Raw genomic sequence first — 21972 nt, 5'->3', positions numbered from 1 at the left:
TGGGATTACAGGCGTGATTCACTATGCCCGGCCTGAAGTCAATGCCTTTAAACTCACTGAAGAAATTTTGAACCTAGTGCAGTGGCTCAGGTTTGTAATCCTAGCACTTTGGGAGGCCGAGGTGGGAGGATCACTTGGACTCAGGAGTTCGAGACCAGCCTGGGCAACATAGTGAGACCTTGTCTCAAAAAACAAACGAACAAAAAAAAAAACAGACATTTCATTAGATGTCCTGAAGAGGGAAGAGAAAATAAGGAAGATGACTTGGTGATAGAAAGAACAAAGAAGAGGTTCTGCTGCCCTCCCACCAATTTTCCCTACAATAGGAAGAGGCTAGAAGTCTGTGGAGCTCACTCCTCCTCTCTCCTGGACAGCACACTAGGAGCAAAGCCTCAGAGGAGAATGGGCCTGGTGATCACAGTGGGGCCCAGCACGAGGCCCCAGGTGGGTGTGGAGCAGGGCACCTTTGACTTCAAGGGACCACAAAGGCTTGGACAGGGAAGATGTCTGTGGTGACCATGGTGAACTGAGATTGAAGGCCTGTCCTCATGTTCGGGGTGTGCAAGAGCCTTTCAGGTCTGCTAATTAGTAATGGCTGAGACTAAAGTTACCACCATCCCTGTGGGATAGGGATTTGGAGTGGAATGTTAATTTGATTTAAATACATTAACATGATATTTCCGGCACACTTCTGTCATAGACTGAGATTCACACTCATTATGTGAGGAAACAGCTTCTTGAAAATTTTCCCCCTGTCTCAGACTCAATGATTCTAAGGACCTCACAGATCAGCTGTGGGTTGAGGCAGGAGACTGAGCAGTTGGCTGGCAGGGTGGGGAAGCAGGTCTGCTCCAGGCTCTAGAAAGCCCTCTGGAGCAAGCTTGAGGGTCTGCTTCACCCAAATCCTTCTGCTGCCTCTGCAGGGGACTGGATTTCTCACCACCCTGGACAAGCTAGATGTGGGGTCCCTGTGGCCTGTGACATGGTGCCCTCTGAGCATAGCTAGGATGGGTGTCCTGGGACTCCAGGGTGGCTAACCCAGGACTGAGGGAGAATCCCAGGATATGAGCATTTCCATATTTCATTTTTTAGACAGAGTCTTGCTCTGTCACCCAGGCTGGAGTGCAATGGCATGATCTCAGCTCACTACAATCTCTGCCTCCCGGATTCAAGCAATTCTCCTGCCTCAGCCTCCCAAGTAGCTGGGACTACAGGCGCATGCCACCACGCCCAGCTAATTTTTTTGTATTTTTAGTAGAGACGGGTTTCACCGTGTTAGCCGGGATGGTCTCGATCTCCTGACCTCGTGATCCATCCGCCTCGGCCTCCCAAAGTGCTGGGATTACAGGTGTAATAAGCGCCCGGCCTAGCATTTCAGTTTTAAAACTGGGTAAGTCTTGCAGAAACGGGGACTAGTTGGTCACCTGATCTTGCTGTTGGTTCATTATCTCACCTGTCCCTGACTTCCAGGGAATGTTCCAAAGTCATCCATCTCAGATGGGGATTGGAAATGGGATAGGAGAATCCCTTCCCTTTTTCCACAACCACCCAGATGGGACAGAAATTCTATGATCTCCCTGGGGAATCCAGAAAGGGAAGAGGGTTGGGGCTGGGACTTGCCAAGTGGTCAAGTGGGAACATATTTGACCCAGTGAGTTCACGCCACCTCTGCTGTCACATCCCTGGTAAATCAACAGCTACTGGTTTCTCGGATTTTCTGTCTTAACCAACCAACCCTGGTCTCAGCACCAGGGACCAATCAGAAAAGGAGAGACCTGGGGCTCTTCTCCCTGGTCCTATAATGTTGGTATCTGACAACACCAAGACTAGCCATTTTGGAGAGAAGTTAGAGGACCGGAAATCTAAGTCAGCAATCTAACTGGGAGGAGAAGAGAGGGATTGGCCTGCAGCAAGGCCCCAAATTGTGTAAGTTTCACGCTCCAGGAAGCCTGGGTCTGCCCTTGAGAGGAGGCTCCTCACCCATCACACTTAGTAATTAACCCCCAGGGATTCCTGCTCCACAGCACTCCAGGCTGTGTCACAGCTGCTGACCTCCTCCGTCTAAATTCCTCCAGGACGGCCCAGGCCTCCGCAATAAAATGGGGCCCCAGTCAATTGCCCAGATTTGCCTGGATTCTTGAAAGAGCTTTGACGAGCTCTTGTACAGAACTTTGCCCGCATTACTTTTGACTTTCACAGCTCCTTGTGAATTAGCGAGGAAAGCAAAAGCTAATTAAGCCACTTAATTTAGAACTGAAAGGAGGTTTAAAATTTCACCTGTAGGAAATGGTTCCAGGGTGGAGAGGACTGTATATTTCACACAGTATACTTTACTTCCCAGAAACTTTCCCTCCCATCATGGTTATCCCACAGCATGTTAGCATTTATGCCCTTCACCTTGCATAGCTTTGTGTGTATCTGTGTGTCTATTTAGGTAAATTCACTTATTAGCTTTGCTAATGAATAGTCAGGTGCTGAGGCTAGGCACTTTCAAAACAATACCATTTAAGCCTTCTAAACCCATGGGACATAGGTACTATTATTAGGCTCATTTCAGGGATGGAAAAAACTGAAGCTTAGAATATATTTTGTTGGAAGGGAACAGTGCCTCATGCCTGTAATCCCAGCACTTTGGGAGGCCGAGGCAGGCAGATCACCTGAGGTCAGGGGTTCGAGACCAGCCTGGCCAACATGGCAAAACTCTGTTTCTACTAAAAATACAAAAATTAGCTGGGCGTGGTGGTGGGTGCGTGTAATTCCAGGTGCCGGGGAGGCTGAGGCAGAAGAATCGCTTGAACCTGGGAGGCAGAGGTTGCAGTGACGCTTGAACCTGGGAAGCAGAGGTTGCAGTGAGCCGAGATCACACCACTGCACTCCAGCCTGGGTGACAGAGTGACTCCGTCTCAAAAAAAAAAAAAAAAAAAAAGGAATATATTTTGTCATGAGCTGTGTTGGAGTAGAACTTGAATCTTGAGCCTGACCCTGTCCTGCCTCTGTCCTGCCTCTCTCTCTGTCCAGAGACACATAAATGTACATGAACATATTTCATATGTGTATGTCATGCCACCTATTACTTGGGGGCAAAGATTGTATAGTACAACATTTCTTTAAAATCTCAGAATCCTGTAGATAACATTCTATAGATTTTACAGATTAAAAAAAAAAATGAAAAAAACAAAAAACAAAAAAACCGGGGCAGGTCCAGAGTCACACAGCAAGTTAATCAAAAAGCTCTACACCTAGAATTGCTGCCTTGGGAATTCAGTGTGCATAGAGCTATGGGGTTGGGAGCTAGCATTAGCTCAGGCTACCAGATGAATGAATTAATGACGGAATAAGAATGAACGTATGTGTGAAGAGTGAGTAATTTATGGGTGAGCTGGTTTGAGATCATCACAGTCAGATCTGGCAACAAAAGGTGTCAGTGAGCTCCTAAGTGGTGTATGTTTAACCTCCTGATTCCCTCAATGCCAAGTCAATTGCCAAGGATCCTGCTGACGTCTTGCCATGAACTTCTCCCCTCTGGACCAATTTTCTCTTGTTGAGGGGATTCCAGGGTGGTATTTACCACCTCTTCAAAAGGAATCAAAGGAAAACAAAACACACAATAATCTCAAAAGGGCAAAGATTTTTTTTTCTCCCTTCCTTCTCCCCACCGGCAACACACACATACCCCAGCACTATTTGGTGCCAGATACTGTATGACTCAGCTTGTTTTTTTCCCAGGGGCTTTACTGGAGCAAGCTGGAGGAGGAGTAAGTGTAAAAATGCAGTAGGAGACAAAGCTTGGGGGTAGGTGAGAATTTTCTACCATGGTGATGTGAATGGACTGCCCTCTTAGGAGCTCAGAAGAAGTGAAGACAGGAGGCCAAAATCAAATGCACCCTTCCCATCCCTCCCAGTCCCAGCTGGGTGCCAGGCGATAACCTTGCTACTCACATCTGCCTCGTTCCAGAGCCCTGGGATGCAGAAGGACTCCAGCAGGTCACTACCACACAGCAGCAGGATCCGCAGCTCTGAGGAAGGGGAGCAAAGTTTGCAAAGGGAGTAAGTGGAGGCCTGGGAAGCATTCGACCCTCAGCCTTCTTCCCCTGGTGAATACATAACTCTCCCACCTTTGGGGATGTGGGGCCCAGTTATCCCAGGTGCCTCTGCCCCTGAGTGTGTGCAGAGCAGAAACCCCTGCTCACCTCTCCCTCGGGCTCATTTCCAGACCACCCTCATCCCCTGTGGGAGGAATTACTCATGCAAGGAGAGTGGGGCATAGAGGGTGATCGACTGCCCTGGCTTCCCCAGGACATGGATCTTTCGGGGCTAAGCCAGGATGATTCATTATTGTAACCGTGGCTGAGCCAGCCACGCATCTTGTCTAAGGTCTGAGGTACTCTCTCTTGCTCAAACACCAACAGAGTTTGGATTCTCTGCTACTGTGCATTGTCTGGAGTTTGTCTCCCTGACATGGGAGGGGGTGTGAGGGGACATTGAGTGTACCTTGAGGTAGCTGAGTGTATAAAATGTGTCACATGGCCACTGTCCCCAGCAAAGGGCTTGAGAAGCAAGGCTGAGGCCCCTCCCAGTGCCCACACTTTTCCTGGCACCCAGGCGCACTTCCTGCTTGTCAGTTGTTTTTCTTCCCTCATTAAGCTCACTCTGAATTATCCCGTTGAGGCCCATTGTTGTTTAAAACAGGCAGCAAACTGACTCACTTATTAAAACTGAGCAGTGGGGAACAACATTCTGAGAACACCATGAGGAGAGTCCTCACCCAGGATGTGGCTCAGGGGGGAGCACAGTGTGGCTCCCAGGCGTTCCAGGCCCTCTCATCAAGAGGCCAAGGCTGTTGGGCATCTTGTCTGAAACAGTGAGGCAGGTCTGCACTGAGGGCACCACCAGCCTTCCAGAGACAGCTGCCAGCACAGGCCCTGGGGCCCTGAGGCCCAGGTGAGAGATGAGAGAAGCTGTGGGCAGCCCTGCCTGCCTTAGACCCTGTAGCTAGTTCTGGGGCCTGACGAGGGCTTTCAGGTGGTAAGCTGTCCCCTGCTGTGGAATGAGTCTCTAGGTGGGACTCCTGAAGCAGGGGGGAGGCTACTGGGCCAATGGTGGGCAATGCCAGCATCTCATGGTCCCAGAGTCAGGGCAGCCTTCCCACCTAAGGGAGCCCCACTGAGGACTGGATTGTAACTGTGAAATATTCCTGCATCCTGTCTTCTCTCCTCTCTAGCATACCTTAGTCTAATGATCTGTTTGTGTGCAGGGATTTTGCTTTATCTTTACAGCCCCAGGGTCTGGCAGAGTCGCTGGCATACAGTAGGTGCTCAGGCATGTTGAATGGGTAAGGCAACAGATGAGCTGACAAGAGAGATCCTGCAGGCTGCCTTCCGGGGAATCTGGGAGGGCTGTGGTGACTATCGTGGCCTCTGCTCTTGCAGCGTGGGGTCACTGGGGAGAATGTTTGCCTGAGTCAGTGGCGCCTCTGTGTTGCGCCATAGGATTTCTGGCCCAACTCCCCAACTGTGGAGAGGAACTGCGCTTGGTATTGCTGACAGGAGCCAGACTGGGCTTATTTCTGGGATTCTGTTGTTCCTCAGGCCCACTTGGAGCCACCCAGGGTTCTAGGTCAGTTCTCTGTTGAAACAGCACGTTTCTGTAATTCTGACTGCCTGCCTATAAGTTCAGTTAGATCAAGTGTGTCCAACCCATGGCTTGTAGGCCACATGTGGCCCAGGGTGGCTTTGAATGCAGTCTAACATAAATTCATAAACTTTCTTTTTTTCTTTTCTTTTTTTGGAGACAGAGTCTCCCTCTGTCACCCAGGCTGGAGTGCGGTAGCACGATCTTGGCTCAGTGCAACCTCTGCCTTTCAGGTTCAAGCAATCCTCTTGCCCCAGCCTCCCAAGTAGCTGGGATTGCAGGTGCCTGCCACCACACCCGGCTAATTTTTGTATTTTTAGTAGAGAGGGGGTTTCACCATGTTGGCCAGGCAGGTCTCGAACTCCTGACCTCAAGTGATCTGCCCACCGTGGCCTCCCAAAGTGCTGGGATTACAGGCATGAGCCACCACACCCGGCATGTAAACTTTCTTAAAACATTATATTTTTTTTGGCGATTTTTTTTTTGCTCATCAGCTATTGTTAGTGTTAGTGTATTTTATGTGTGGTCCAAGATAATTCTTCCTCTTCCAATGTTGCCCAGGGAAGCCCGAGGATTGGACAGCCCCGAATTAGATGGTCATGTCAACAGCGAATGTGCTGGCCCTCAGCTTTCTCTACATCAGTGGTTCTCAACCGAGGGCAATTTTGCAATTGCCAGGGGACATTGGGCAAGGTCTGGACATTTTTGGATGTCAGGACTGGAGGGGGAGGGTGGCATGCTACTGGCATCTAGTGGATGGAGGCTGGGAGTGCTGCTAAACATCCTACAACGCACAGGGAAGCCCCCTTTCCCAACACATCTGTTCCCAAATGTCAATTAGTGCCAAGGTTAAAAATCCCTGCTTACAGCCATGAAAATAAATCTCTTTCCTATTCCCAAGCCAGGGACACGCTATCCCAACCAAATATAAATGGGACTTTTATTTTTTAAGCCATAGCACAAAGAGTTCAAGAGTGCGGTCTCTGCCACCTTTTCTTGCAGGACCAGCGCAAACATTTAAGTCACGGATAAGCGGCCCCAGCAGGGCTTGAGATCCCACATGTGGCCACTGGAGGGCAGCAGTGACTTCTCCCAGTTTGTCGTGTGAAGCTAAGGCAAGTTTCCAGCCCAACAGCCTGTGGCCTTCCGCAGCCCCGGAGGAGCAGTCAGCTGTTAGGAGCATGTAAATAGGGTCAACAAATGCTAATGGAGCTACGAGAAAATGGCTTTTCCTCCTCATTTAGCGTGCAAGGAAATATCAAAAAAGGGGACATGTGAGCCCCAGGGCCTCACACAGCGCAGGAGTCGGGAGGCAGCATAGCTCCCTTCCAGCTCCTCTGGGCTGGCCTCCTTCCCCAGGTCACCCTGATCCAGGGCCACGAGCCAGAATGCATGCTCTCTGTCCACACTCCCCTGCCAGGAATCTGGGCTATGTGAAGCCCGGGCCCTGCAGCCCATCCCAGTTTCCACTGCACGCAGCCACCATCTGGACCATGCCAGGACCTGAGCCCAATCTGACAGCTGTGGCTGCTGAGCTGTCCTTTCTCGGAACCTAAGTGTTCTCCATTCTCTACCCCCCACTGTCCCTTCTCCATCACATGCAGGTAGACCCTCCCTCTCAGCGAGCACAGGGGATGTGGAAGGGGACAAGCAGAGCCTCAGGGAAGCCGGAGGTGAGAGGTCACTCCCCAGCTGCATTTTTGGTCCCTGGCGGCTGGCTCACCACAATTCCAGAACTGCTACGGAGCAAGAAGAGTAAGCAGAGGCCCCTGCCCCTCCTGAGGTAGCCGTGAGCTAATGGAAGTGAACACAGCAGTACGCTGTGCAATACTGATCACCACTGTCCTCTCCTGGAGGGGACTCCTTGAGTCAGGGTGGGGAGTGCCTGATCCACCTGCCCCGGGTGCTGGCAAGGCAAGCAAGGCCATGGCTCAAGCTTGCCACAATACATCTCTGGACTAAGGAAAGAGAAATACACATTGGAATACAATGAGAAGTCCTAAGGCTGCTCTGAGCTCTGCTGGCTAAGGAGACTGCGTGGGAAGGCAGCAGGTGGTGGCCAGGCTGGAACTGCAGGGAAGTGGAGTGCAGGAGCTTTCAGCCCAGCCCAGGCACCTTCACTCCCATCCTTGCCTGTTGGGTGTTCTGGGGCTGGAGAACCTAGAGCCAAATGCTCCTGCCTGTTTTGGGGAGCAACCACGAAGGCGGGTGCTCCTTCCTGTGGCCTTCAGAGAGTGACTTGCTGGTCAATAAAGGATATTAAAATTAGTAAAATAATTAAGAAGTGAGGAGTTTTGAGTATTCCTTCCTTTTGTTTTTAATTAAATTTAAAGTTAATATAACTAAATTTTTAGTAATGGCTCTATTTAAAACTGGTTCACAAAATTCCTGAAAACTTTACAAATGGTTGTAGGAAACCAACTGAGCCGATTCAGGGACACCACTGCACCTCAGATGAGAGGATGAGACCCAGAGAAGCCCCTTGAAATGACATCACATCTGCCAGGTCTGCAGGAAGAACCAGGTGCTCAGGACAAACCCTGCCTCTCAGGATTGCAGTGGGAATCCTGACTTCCAGTTCTTGGACAGAAAAGCACCAGGAAGGGATGCTTGGAGGATCTTTTCAGCTGGAAGTTGAAGATTGAGGGTGTGGACACCAGGCTGCCTTGCCCTAGAGCTCCAGGCATTCCTGATGTCACTGACCCTTCTTGTCCCCTGGTACCTGTGCCAGCTCCAGCTCTATTCTGGTGTCTCCCTGCCCTTCCCCCAGCTTCAGACACCTGCGTCTCCCACCATTCTGAAACCCTGGGAAGATTTCAGTGTTCCTGTCTGCTTCTCAACTTGCTTGTAGGGGTCCTCAACTCCTTCCCACCCTGACAGCTGTGTAACCGCCCTCCACCAGCTCGGGCCCGCCCTGGCCTGCTGTGGTATTGGGTTGGGCAGGCAGCCCTCACACAGACAGTGAAGTGCCTTAGCCTCTGCCCAAGGCTGCAAGGGAGGTGTGGAGGTGGCTTTCAGTCCCCTCTCCGTTTCTTCATCTACAAGCACTGAATGAGGAAGGCGGGGGTGCTCTTCTGCCTCATTTGTGTGCAGTGTCTGTGCTCAAAAGAAGGGTCTTTCCAACTGGTGCCAAAGCTCAACTTTCATGTTTTTTAGAAGAGGGAGGGGAGGCTCTGAAGGAAAAATCACTAAATGATCCATCCAATCCTATCTCTTGAGAGTTGGCTGGAGTCCACTTAAGAGACGTTAAAGGGAGCTAACTACGAATGCAATCTTAGCCTGGGAACGATCCCTCTTCCGAGAGGAGACCCTGCTGCAAAACAGTCCCTGGGTTTTCAAGCCTCTCTGCACCCCATGTTGCCTGTCGTGAAGGCAGGGGGCTCCAAATGTCCCCATTTTCCCCACTTTCGCAGTCCCACTCACCAATCTCTTCATACCGCATCACCGTGCCCAGATTGGCGTTCTCATCTAAGGAGGAAAGAAGGAAGGTAGAGCATTAGGGAACAGGCTTCCTGGTACCCAACACACAGTCTGCCTGAGGGCCTCAGCAGGAGTTATTGGGATGGGGTGGGGTGGGTGCAAGTGGGGGGGTGGTGTGCCACCCCGCACAAGTGACACTTGAGGAGGGTGAATGGAGAGCACAGTCAGGCATAAAATGGACGGGAAGCTCTCTTCCCGCTCCAGGAGCGGCACTTCACATTGCTGGGACTTTCAGGATGAGACAGCCTGGCTGGGGAGCCAATGACGAACACACACATGCTCATGCTGAGCGCCTTCTGTTTCTGTATTTGAGGGAGGCTGGCCACAAGAGCAACATCCTTACAACCTAGGGAGACTGCTTTCGGGGTCACAAGAGGTGGCTGGCTCTCCTTAGGGATTACCTGGTTTAAAGAACAAGCACACTGGGGGTGCAGAACTTTTTCACATGGTGGAATGTAACAAGCACCCGCAGGAAGATGTGAAAGACTGAGTCTTTGATGTGCCCTTGTGTGTGCAACGCCTGTGTGGGGGAATACGGTGTGCACAAGTGTGCACGCACACACAATCACAGGAATTTGTGGTGGGGGGGATGTGCTTGAGGATCTTTGCTGAAGGAATGAAGGGAGGAGAGAAAGAAAAGAGACAGGATTGGGAATCAAATTCCTTGGTTCCTCACCTACAAAGGTGAAACGCTCCACCGGCGGGCGGACACAGCAGATCCGGCTGAGGCTTTCTCCCACCTTCCCCAAGATCTTGGCTATGGGAGAGAGCAAGACAGACAGGGACAGAGGGGGAGAGAACCACTCACAACTGGCACTCATGTCGGCCCGGCATTGGGGCCACTGTAAACATCAGGGTGCATGGACGGGGCAGGAGTGGGGAGCAGGAGGTAGCAGGAGGGTAGAGAGAAAGAACAGAAATATGACAGCACAAATTCTTTCTTCTCACTCACAGTCTGAGGCACACACATTGTGAGCCCTGGACTGGAAGCCATTTTCTGGTTATGTTTATTTCATTGTTGAAAACTTGGAAAATATAGAAGAGGGAAAATATAAAGAGGAAAACTTAAAGCACCCATAATCCCACCCCAACAGATAACTACTGCCAACCTGTTGGCATATTATTTATTTTCTTTCATGTTTTAAATGTGTATTATGCAGGTATGTCTACATAAATTGGATCAGATTTTCCATTTAAAGGGCATATAGGCTGCTGGCTTCTTTCATTTTCTATATCGTGAACATTTCTTCCCCAGGTTTGTCCCAAGCCTATCCTTAGCTGCTCCTCCCACTGGGCAGCTACACCCACATCCAAGGAGACTCAGCAAAGTACATGCTTGGAACCATTTCTGCTGGGCTAAGGCGTTCCTTCCCATGCAGATGGTCTTTAGAATCATCAGACATCCTATTTGGCTGAGAGGGATCTGGTTTACAATTCTCCCTCTGGGCTCCAATCCAGAAAAATTTTCTGAGCCCCCCACATGTAGCTGTATGCAAACTGTGAAATTCTGACTCTTCTTTGTGAATTACCCTGGTTATAATAGACCAATAATATAATAGCTTATGGTCTCCAGGCTTGAAAAGTAATATCAGCATCTGTTTCTTGGAGTTGGCTTGGAAGAAAATTTTAGAGCATGGACCTGGGAGCCTGACAGTACTGAATATGAATTCTAGCTCTTCTATTTTTGAGCTGTGTGACAAATCAGCAAATCACTTTTCTTCTCTGAATCTGTATTCTGTTTGAAATGAGAACATAATGTCTATATCACAGTATTACTGCATTAAATAAGAATGTAGGTAAAGCACGAGCAGCATTTGGGCACACAGTCCTAGGTTTGGGGTATGTGTTGGTGCTCTCTGTCACTGGATTGGTGGCTAAGAGTGTGGGGATTCTGGGTGCAGACCGCCTGGGTGTGACTCATGGCCCTGCTTCTTCCTCACTGTGTGACCTTTGGCAAGATCCTCAACCTCCCTAGACGAGGCGGAGAAAACTGCTCCATTTTGTATATTCAATTACCAGTTAACACAATTATTTCTCAAAATTTATGTTTTGTTTTTTTTTTTTTGAGACAGGGTCTCACTCTGTCTCCCAGGCTGGAGTGCAGTGGCACAATCCCCCAGTCCCTGCAACCTCTGCCTCCTGGGCTCAAGAGATCCTCCCACCTCAGCCTTCTGAGTAGCTGGGACTACAGGTGTGCACCACCATGCCCAGTTAATTTTTGTTATTATTATTATTATTATTATTATTTGGTACAGGTGGGGTTTCATCATGCTGCCCAGGCTACTCTCAAACTCCTGGGCTCAAGCCATCCGCCCACCTCAGCCTCCCAAAGCCACCAGGCCCGGCCCTATGTTTATATTTAAATGCAGGAGAAGAGTGCACACCACCACCTGCCTCTCTCTGATTGTGACTGGTTTGCTCTTATGCTCAGTATTCAGGGTCCTCAAGTATTGTCTCTGGACTAGCAGCATCAGCAGCATCTTATTAAAAATACAAGTCCGCTTTCCTCTCCCAGACCTACTGAATCAAGTTCTGGGTGGATCCCAGCAGTCACTAACTTAACAAGCCCTCCACATGATTCTGAGGTTTGAGAACCACACATCAGTGTTCCCCTACCTGCAGTGGGCTTGGTGGGCACGTTGCTGTTCTGGTAAATGGGCTGGGGAGTCTCGTTTTGTGGCTGTCCGATCACAGGTGTCATGGAAGGTGTGTTGACATTGGACAGGATGCAGCCAGTCACCCTCTAGGGAGAGAGAGAAGAGTGTTATTAGTCATGTGACTTTGAGAATCGTTTCAAAGTTATCTCCAAGTGGTCATCTGCTTGTCCATCATGGAGAGGCCACCCAGAGCTGAGGAAGAGCCCTGGGGATGGGTTCTAGACCCAGCTGCATCACGTGGTCACTAGGCTGGCAGGAGAAGCTCAGTGGGAGAAGCATGAGATGTGGTGTTATAATGGGTCCTGGGTCTAAATTTGGGCTCTGCCTCCTAGCTATGTGACCTTGGACAGTTACTTCATTGCTCCTGCACCTCAGATCAGGAGTCTAACCATATACCTGTCTTTTTCAATTGTGGTTGGGTCACACAAGCAAGCATATGCAAAGTGCCTATGGGGTGCCTGACACATGGCAGGAGCTCCGTCAGCAGCAGGCGATGCTGGAGCCTTCTGTGTAACATGAATATCTGCCCTCCCCAAATGCTTCATGGGGCTCAAATGAGATCATGTCTGCAAAAGAGCTCTGTAAGCTTGGGAAAGGTCATACAAACACAAGGCACGATCACCACCTGCAGCCTCTTCAGGCCAGAGCTGTCAGTAACACAGCCAAGCAAGAGAGAGAGCGGTGCCAGGCAGCACAGGATGTGTTTGTGCTGCGGGAAGCAGGGTGGGTGGGTTCTGAGCACTCTCTCGCCTGCTCAGTGTGAATACACATGCCAGAGCCAAGTGGAAATTCTGTGTGTATTATCCATTGTCCTGAGTTATCTGCCAGGCTACTCCTCACCAGTGCTGCAGAAAACACAGAGCTGATAAGGCAGCATTCCTCACAGCTGACCCAGAAGCAACCCCACTGGGCCAAGGTGATGGGGAGAGTAGCTATTGGGCAACAGAGAAACAAAGGACGAATTCCCAATCTGTTTAGCTTCACAAGGGCCACTGCTTATTCAAAGTTTCTTCGTTTCCAAAAGCCAGCTGCCTGGGTACCCACCACCCACTCCTGCACACCACCCTTTCTGGATTCGGGTTCTGCTGCCAGGGGACACCCAGGCCCAAGGCTGGGGTGATCTTCTGGGCACCTCTTCCACAGGCCGTCCTGTGGGCAGAGCAGTGTACGAGTCCTTCTGAGCCCTAGAAGGGCAGGCGTTTGTCTTGTGGGGTAACCTGTCACCTTTGTAAGACTCCTGATAGGAGGAGGTGACATCTGGCCACATCTGGGAGCCAGCTGGGGTGGGTACCACAGGATCTTTTTTCACCCAGCTGTGACTGATGGGGTGGAAGGGATGGTCTGCCTCCATTTATTATTTCACCACCAGAAAAGAAAACGCTGCATTCCTATTTCCTGATTGGCCTGGTAGCTGAGGAGCTTCTTCCTCTTGCTGCACTGTGGGTCCCATTTGACTTGTTCTATCTCTGAGAAGTAGAAAATGGCTGGCTGCATTCCCCGATCCTGCCCTCGTCAGCCCCCGTGGGCTCCTGCATTCTCAGAGGCCTTGACATTGGAGAGTTGTCCCAAGTCACCTGTTAAGTCATGCATCTATCTCTGCGGCAGGTCTACTCTCCATGCCGGGAACACCTGCCTCATGCTTGCTAGGAGTTTGAAGGCTGAGAGTTCTCAGGAAGCAGCTCCAAGCTCTTGCTCCAAGAAAGGGGGGCCGGCAGTGACCTACATTCTTTGCCAGCCTCTGTTCATCGCTGCAACAGCTGGGGCTCCTGGCGGAGCTTCTCTGGCCCAGACTCATACCCTGGGCATGAGTAACACAGGGAGAGTTCAGGAAGCCCGGGCATTTAGACAACAAATGATAGCCAGGCTTTCTGGCCAGTATGGCCAGCACTGAGGAATGCCTGCAGGGTCCCCATTCCTCCCTTCTGTCATGGAGCCTGAGGCTTCTGTGTGACCAGAAAGAGCACAGGCCCTCAGGGACTCCCCAGGTGACATGTAGTGTGAGAAATAAACTTGTGTGAAGTCACTGAGCTTTTAGGGATGTTTGTCACCACAGCACATCTTTGCCTATCCTGACTGATACACTCTTACACAGTGTCTTTTATTACTGCTACTGTGGAGACCAGCACAGAGGAGCAAGTCAGTGTGGCCCCAAGTCAGCCTCCTTTGAAGGCGACCAGAAGGGTCAGGATATGTGAGAAGGGTTCTGAAAGCTGAAGGGAAGGGAAATCAGTTTTCTTCAATTCCGTGGGAAAGAAAACAACAGATGGAGAACAGCCAGCTGGTCCTCTCTACCTCACTTGCCCTTGGCTCCCCAGGACGGAGCTCTGAAGCTCCACATCTGTTAAAATAAAGCCTGGCTTTGCAGCTGGTGCAGTGTGGGGTGGTCAGGGGCTGCTCCCCAGGAAGAACGTGGTGACAGGCCCTCTGGCAGCAAGGACACAGATGGGACAGGGGCTCTCCCTGTAGGAGAGCAGTGCCAGGTGGACTGCTATCTGGGGCTGCAGAGGGCTCTGCCGCAGAGTCCGTGGAGGCGAGCAGAATTGACTGTTTGCTGTCTTGGTTGGTCAGGCTTCTCACCATTGCTGGCATTGCTTTTCGTCCTGTCACTGTGGAGTTGATGGGTTGGCACTGATCTGGGAAGGGTGCTTTCTGCACACTCTGGCCAGTGCTGCTGGCTGGTATGGAGCCCATTCTAACCTGGCAAACAGCCCTGAAGTCTCTGCAGCCCGGCCACAGGCCCCAGACCCCAATGGGGAATATAGAAGCTCTCGCTATCTATGTTCACCAAACACTCACTGTATGTGCTCAGATATGTGGACTCCTCTCTGTGATCCCTTTTACCCACTAATAAAACAGGCATCAGACACCATCTGCCCGTGGGGCTCTTGTGAGGAGGAATGGGTAGGAATGGGGTGCAATGACTGGCAGGTGTGAAGTGCCTCAGCCACAGCAGCCTGTCCTAGGGTAAGGGGGCCAGTGGGGCCCCCACAGGCAAGGCAGGGGGCTTGGCTGCTTGTACCTCCCCTAAGTGCTCCTCTCTTCTCCTGCTTTTCTTGCCCAGTCTCCTCCTCCCTCACTTTCTGAAGTCCTATCACTGTGGTCTCCTTAATCCCACCTTGAACTTGCTCCTAGCTGATAAAAGCTGCCCAGCATACCCAGCAGCAACACCCGAAATGGGAGGTCAAGACAGAGGGTGGAAGACAGGGAACAGCCCCTGGTGCTACTCGGGGTTCCTCATTCATTGTTCTTCATGCTGTTCACAGGCTGGTCTCTCGCAACGGGCAGAGAAATAAGAGACTGAAAGCAGGTCGACAGGCCAGCAGCACCCTCTCCTCTCCCTGCCTGGCTTCTGTGGGTCCAGCCCCTGCTGCCCCTGTACTCTGGTGGTTCACACATCCCCAGGCTCGGCCCAGCTTACCTTCATGAGGTCCCGGTGGTGTTCCAAAACGCTGCAGGTCGTCTGCCAGGTGTCCTGGTAGCACTCCCAAGGGTCCACCCTAACATCATCGGAAAGAAGTTTCCCTTGGTTTCTGTTCTCATATTCTTTCCTTATTGTTACCTTCCAAAAATCATAGCTCAGGAAGCATGGCAGACCTGGCCATACCATGTGCTTTGATCTTGAATCAGATGAAACCTGGGTGTGAAACACTTTTCTGAGCTTCAGTTTCCTCCTCTGTAAAATGAGAGGAGCATGGCATAGGCTTATGAGAAGAGATGCTGGTGCCAGTCTGCCTGGGTTTAATTCCAGCCTCAGCTCTTTGCAACTGTGTGGCTTTGGGAAAGTTATGTGATCTCCCAGTGCCTCACCTTCCCCATCTGTAAAATGGGAATAACAACAGTAACGAGCTTACGGTTTTGTTAGAAAGGCTTGGTAAGTTTTATGTGTACAATGCTCAGGACAGCATCTTGCTCTTATTGTTACCTACAAAATAAACCCTCCTTTGGACCCTTGAGGATTGTGACAAGGATTAGCTGAGCCAGGCCTTTGTCAAGTGGTGGCCAAGGTTATCCTTGCCAGGCTGCAAGCCCTCGAGAATCAGTCTTGCCTGCCTCCCTCTGCAGTGAGGTGCCTTGTGAGCGTGGAGGTGAGGCATGACAGTCAGAAGAGAGGGCTCAGACCCAGCGATGGCCAGCCCCTCCAGGATACTGCTTGTGAAGTCATCAGGGATCCAGCCCCAGAATGAGGCAGCACTGGGGCTTAATTGCCAACTTAATGATTTTTTTTAGACGGAGTCTCGCTCTGTCACCTAGGCTGGAGTGCAGTGGCGAGACCTCGGCTCACTGCAACCTCCATCTCCTGGGTTCAAGGGATTCTCCTGCCTCAGCCCCCTGAGTAGCTGAGACTACAGGCACATGCCACCATGCTCAGTTAATTTTTATATTTTTAGTAGAGATGGGGTTTCACCATGTTGGCCAGGCTAGTCTCAAACTCCTGACCTCAGGTGATCCACCCACCTCGGCCTTCCAAAGTGCTGGGATTACAGGCATAAGCCCCCGTGCCCTGCCTTGTCAAACATTTTCTTAGCAGTCGTGCATCCCCTTAACACCACCACCCTACCCCACCACCCCACCACATACACATGCCTAAAGTGCCCAGAGGTGAGATCCCACTAGCTGAAAACCCTTAGAGAGTCAGCTTGCCATTTGCCTGGACCCTGGCTCCCCCTAGATCCTCAGCCAGGCCCTGTGCCCTGGGAGCGCACCTGTGCCGGAAACAAACACTTCCCCTGGCTAAATGGGCTCCCAGTGTCAGGCGCCCCACCCCAGCCAACCCCCATCTCTAGAGGCAGCTTAGACTCCCTAGTGATCTCAGTTCTCAGGATTCTGATTTTCCAACTTAGAGCAGCCCAGGGAAGGTGGTAGGCACTCAGTACATAGTTGTGGAGTGAATGAGGGAATTATTCCAGAATCTTCTAAGCACATCCAAGCAGTAACAGTCTCCTGCCCAGTGATTTCCTCACTGGACCCTTATTCAAGGTCCCCAGCATTCCCAGAGTATCGGGAGTTACAATGTTAAGAGGCCTCATTTCTAATCCTTTCTTGCCTACAGTTGTATCAATGTATCATTGCTCAAGCCCTTTGATTTCTCCGGGCCTGTTTCTCACCTGAGAAAAAGCAGCCGTCTCTCTACCTAAGCTTTGTCTTTAGGGGGATAAGAAAGTCTATAAAGGGCATGTGCTTTTCACACAAATCACTGTGCACAAATGGCAAGGATCACTGCTGAATTACTACTGTGGCTTCCCTTCACTGCTCTCATTCCCGCCCACCCGGCTCTTCCTGGGCAAACTCTCTGCATTCCTCATTCTGAGGTCAGCATCCCGTCACTTCGCCCCTTTCATGGAAACCTCTAGGTGCTGCTTATTTTTCCATAGTGGGGGAAGTTACAGCACAAATGGCATGCCATTATTATTATTATTATTATTTATTTATTTTTTTTGATTCGGAGTCTGTCTCTGTCCACCAGGCTGGAGTGCAGTGGCGCGATCTCGGCTCGCTGCAAGCTCCGCCTCCCGGGTTCACGCCATTCTCCTGCCTCAGCCTTTCCGAGTAGCTGGGACTACAGGCGCCCGCCACCACGCCCGGCTAATTTTTTTGTACTTTTAGTAGAGACGGGGTTTCACCGTGGTCTCGATCTCCTGACCTCGTGATCCGCCCGCCTCGGCCTCCCAGAGTGCTGGGATTACAAGCGTGAGCCACCGTGCCCGGCCGCCATTATTTTTTTAAAACATCATCTTATCATGCAAATTATAACGGTAGGAACTTTGGGGAACATCATTAGCATAATTAGTGGAAGCTTGCTTTAATTATACTGCAAGCTCAGCGGAGGGGAGTGGAGGTGCCTTCCTAGCAGCACATCTGGCCAGAAAGGCAGTGAGCAGGAAAGCCACCCAGTGGGTGTGATTTGGTGTGGCTGCCATTAAGGGCAGGTCCGCACCTGTCTCCTGGGGCCAGTGTGGGGCCCTTAGGGAGCCTGAGTTCAGGAATGGGAAATTGCCAAGGCGAGGGAACATTCCTTGAAAGGTAGTGAGGGTTCACGGAAGTTAGTGGGAATGAAAGTGAGAGGCATTTCTGATTTTCTGGTCATGCGTCACCCAAAACCCAGTGATATTTCTGGAAACTCCAAGAATCACGCCAGGACTCAGAGATGCCAAAGCAGATGAAACATTCAAGCTCCTTCTTTACATTTATGGGCCTCATAGTTTGGTTCAAAAATAAAGTTATAGGTATCCCTGGAGGTCTACTTATTGCCTCCACAAGACTAATATCTTGACCCTGCTTCCCCATCCTTTCAGGATCCAAATTACTGCTGGAACTCTTCTTTTTTCCCCACCCCACTCCCAGTAAGTCTCTGGGCCACTGCCTCTGGCATCTTCAGGCCAGTCCTACCTGATCCAATCGGAATTCTGGACGGCCAGCTGACACATGATGAGACGGTGCCGGCTTGACACGAGGCCCTGGGAAGCAACAAAGCAATCACTGGGAGACTCCCTCCATTCCCCACAACATCCTTGGGATACCAGCCCAAGCCCACGCATTGTTAAAGTGCAGTCATTTTTCAGTGGTGAGAGGGAATGAGGGATGCGACCCCTTTACTTGTCCGTTTGCCACACAGGCAGATCTGGCATGGTGGTGGGGAAAGGAAACAAATAAAGGGTGTGTGGTATATACCACCCCAACAGGGTCGATAGATGAGCCTCCATTTGCGAAGCAGCCCCTGTGTGCCCTGCAGAGATGAGACTTAATTTAGCAAATGTGGCCTTGTCTTATGGCTCAGTCTGGCTGGTTAGGTGAGTTTCCCCAGAGCCCACCAAGGTGCATCTGTGGGAGAAAGGGGGAATGACGGGTAGAGCTCCTAGATTTGCCCGGACATGTGGCAGGGAGGGATGAGCAGGGAAATGAATTTTAAATCAGATTATAAGAGACATAGGCCGTTTTCTCCTAAAATCCTGAGAAGACTTGCCCAGTGCAGCTCAACCCATAACCAGCTGCCAATCTGGCATCCACCATACCAAGCCACACCCAGTGGGTGTTCCTGCTTCTCTTTCAGTGAGTCCTGACCGGCCTGTAAGTGGCTCTACGGTCATGGACAGCTGGTCTTTCCAGCTGCTGCTTCAACACCCATCCACTCAGGTCCGACTGTGGTCCTGAGATGGGAAGCAGGATGAACGCATGGACCTGGGCATTTTGTGTTTCCAGGAATCTTAGCAGAGACAGAGGCGGGGCAGTTTTTCTGCCAGGAACTATCAGGCCAGGGATGGGGGGACGGGGATTGAAGGAGGAGAGGGGCACAGGAAGGAACCCACCTGTTTTCCATAGGAGTCGTGGACAGGGGAGACAATCCCGCCAATCACAATAAACCTTCCAGTTTTGTGCAGATAATCCCTGGCTCTTTCTAATTAAGAGAAGAAACCCACACATTATAAAGAGGAAAGGCATGGATTAAAGGTGATAATTGAAATCAGTATGCTCAGCTCTGGAATGCTGAGGTTTATTTCCCATCTCTCTTGCCGTTTAAATAGAAAATGTCAACTTTCAAAGCAAACGTTGGTGATTCAAAAGGTTACAGAACCAGATTTCAGTCCCCAAAGCAAAAGGATTTAGAACTCAAGGGGATTCATCCTGTTTTGAAAGTCCTCTGTAGGAGGAGCCAGTGTAGCTCAGAAGAATTTAAAACAAGCGCCTCATTAGCAGCCCTTAGAGCTACAGATTGGAATTTACCCCTATTGTCACTTGCAGAAGTTGTAACGTGGAAGAGTAGTGTTTAAAAATAAATAAATAAAAGCCTCCTTATAATATGAAAGATGTGCTGATTGCCTCATCTAATTATTCAGAAGAGAAAAACCACCAAAACAAATTTAAAGGGCCTTGTAGATAATTACAAAGAATTAGCAATCAACCCAGAAGACCACCATCTTAGACTTGGTTGAGACGAAAAATTTGGCCAGATAAAAGCCTTTTATCCTTTGGAAGGTATGCAATATCGCTTTCTCAAATCTATCAGAAAAACCCAATTTTATTTTCACAGTAAATTTCGGCAAACAAGGAAGGGACTGAAAAGTCTCGTTCTATCTTACTTCCAAAACAATTCCTTTTAAGAATGTCAACAGGGGCCGGGTGTGGTGGCTCACACCTGTAATCTCAGCACTTTGGGAGGCCGAGGCGGGTGGATCACAAGGTCAGGAGTTCAAGACCAGCCTGGCCAACATGGTGAAACCCCGTTTCTACTAAAAATACAAAACTTAGCCGGGCGTGGTGGCAGGCGCCTGTAATCCCAGTTACTCGGGAGACTGAGGCAGGAGAATCGCTTGAACCCGGGCGGCAGAGGTTGCAGTGAGCTGAGATCACACCACTGCACTCCAGCCTGGGTGACAGAGGGAGACTCCATCTAAAAAAAAAAAAAAATGTCAACAGGGCCTGAGCTTATTCCACTGAGGAAAAATCTGGCATGGAGTTTACAATGAAGGAATTTTTAAGTAGAAGGCGGCCTGGGCAGCAAAGCTGGCTGTGTAGTTTATAAGCAAGTTTTCAGAATTACTTTGCTGAATTTCCTAACACTTGAAAAAAGGTCTCACCATATTTGCTTCTTTTTCTTTCTTTCTTTGTTTTTTGAGACAAAGTCTCACCCTGTCACTTAGGCTGCAGTGCAGTGGCGTGACCTTGGCTCACTGCCACCTCCACCTCCTGGGTTCAAGCAATTCTCATGCCTCAGCCTCCCAAGTAGCTGAGATTACAGGCATGAGCCACCATGGTTGGCTAATTTTTGTATTTTTAGTAGAGATGGGTTCCACATGTTGGCCAGGCTGGCCTCAAACTCCCAGCCTCAGGTGATCTGCCTGCCTTGGCCTCCCAAAGTGCAAGGGTACAGGCATGAGCCACGGCACTTGGCTGCTTCTTTTTCTTTCAATGTGAAATTTCTTAGATTAAAAAAAAAAATCAAATAGACTATTTTTAACACCATTTTAGATTTACAGAATAATTGAGCAGATTGTACATAGACTTCCATATATTCAGACCCCTCCCACCTTTTTACCTCCCTTCATGCAGTTTCCCCCATTATATTAATAATTTTGCACTAGTGTGGCACACTTGTTATACTTGACAAATCAATATTAACACATTATTAACTATAGTCCATAGTTTACGTTAAGATTTACTCTGTGTTGTAGAGTTCTGTGGGTTTTGACAATTGTATCCCTCATTATAGTATCATACCCAGTATTTTCATCTCCCTAAAAATTCAGTGTTCCACCCATTCATGCCTCCTCTTTTCCCAAACCCCTGGCAACCACGGGTCTGTTTACTATTTCTACAGATTTGACGTTTCCAAAATGCCATATGGTTGGAATCATACAGTATGTAGCCTCTTTGGACTTGCTGTTTTCACTAAGCAGTATGCATTTAAAGTTCCTCCATGTCTTTTCACGGCTCGATAGCTCATTTCTTTCTTTTTCTTTGAGAGGAAGTCTCGCTTTTGTCCCCTAAGCTGGAGTGCAGTGGCGCCATCTCAGCTCACTGCAAACTCCGCCTCCCGGGCTTAAGCGATTCTCCTCCCTCAGCCTCCCAAGTAGTCGGGATTACAGGCGTCTGCCACCATGTCCAGCTAATTTTTGTATTTTTAGTAGAGATGGGGTTTCACTATGTTGGTCAAACTGATCTCAAACTCCTGACCTCAGGAGATCTGTCTGCCTCGGCCTCCCAAAGTGCTGGGATTACAGGCGTGAGCCACCGCGCCCGGCCGACAGCTCATTTCTTTTAATCACTGAATGATAGCCTATTGTCTGGAAGTACGTCAGTTTATCCATTCATCTACCAAAGAACATCTTTGCTGCTTCCAGTTTTTAGTGATTATAAATAACGCTGATATGACATTCATGTGCAGGTTTTTGTGAAGACGTAAGTTAGGGAATCTACACAAGGAGCCATATGAATCATATGGTAAGATTATGTTTAGCTTTTTAAGAAGCTGTCAAATTGTCTTCCAAAGTGGTTGTGCCATTTTATATTCCCACCAGGAATGAATGAGACTTTCTGTTGCCCAAATTCTTATCAGCATTTGGCATTATTTGGATTTTAATAAGTGTGTCACTCTGATAAGTGTGTCACATTTACATTTTTTTTTTTTTTTTTTGAGACGGAGTCTCGCTCTGTCGCCCAGACTGGAGTGCAGTGGTGCAATCTCGGCTCACTGCAAGCTCCACCTCCC

General features: G+C 49.8%; 1 protein-coding gene across 2 annotated transcripts in view; it reads right to left on the bottom strand.

Moving 5' to 3' along the window:
• The window catches only part of NMNAT2 (nicotinamide nucleotide adenylyltransferase 2), a 172214-nt gene that overhangs the window by 22080 nt on the left and 128162 nt on the right, over positions 1-21972 (bottom strand). For both annotated transcript variants that reach the window (XM_032137067.2, XM_032137068.2), the window contains exons 2-8: positions 19073-19161; positions 18156-18223; positions 15187-15265; positions 11728-11854; positions 9788-9868; positions 9055-9099; positions 3940-4016 (exon numbers count right to left, since the gene is read on the bottom strand). In XM_032137067.2, the coding sequence (XP_031992958.1) occupies positions 3940-4016; positions 9055-9099; positions 9788-9868; positions 11728-11854; positions 15187-15265; positions 18156-18223; positions 19073-19161 (566 nt within the window). The remainder of the gene's footprint in view (positions 1-3939; positions 4017-9054; positions 9100-9787; positions 9869-11727; positions 11855-15186; positions 15266-18155; positions 18224-19072; positions 19162-21972) is intronic.

The sequence above is a fragment of the Hylobates moloch genome, unplaced genomic scaffold (genome assembly GCF_009828535.3).
Source record: "Hylobates moloch isolate HMO894 unplaced genomic scaffold, HMol_V3 SCAFFOLD_18, whole genome shotgun sequence".
Lineage (NCBI taxonomy): Eukaryota > Metazoa > Chordata > Mammalia > Primates > Hylobatidae > Hylobates > Hylobates moloch.
This window is presented reverse-complemented; position numbering and strand designations above follow the sequence as displayed.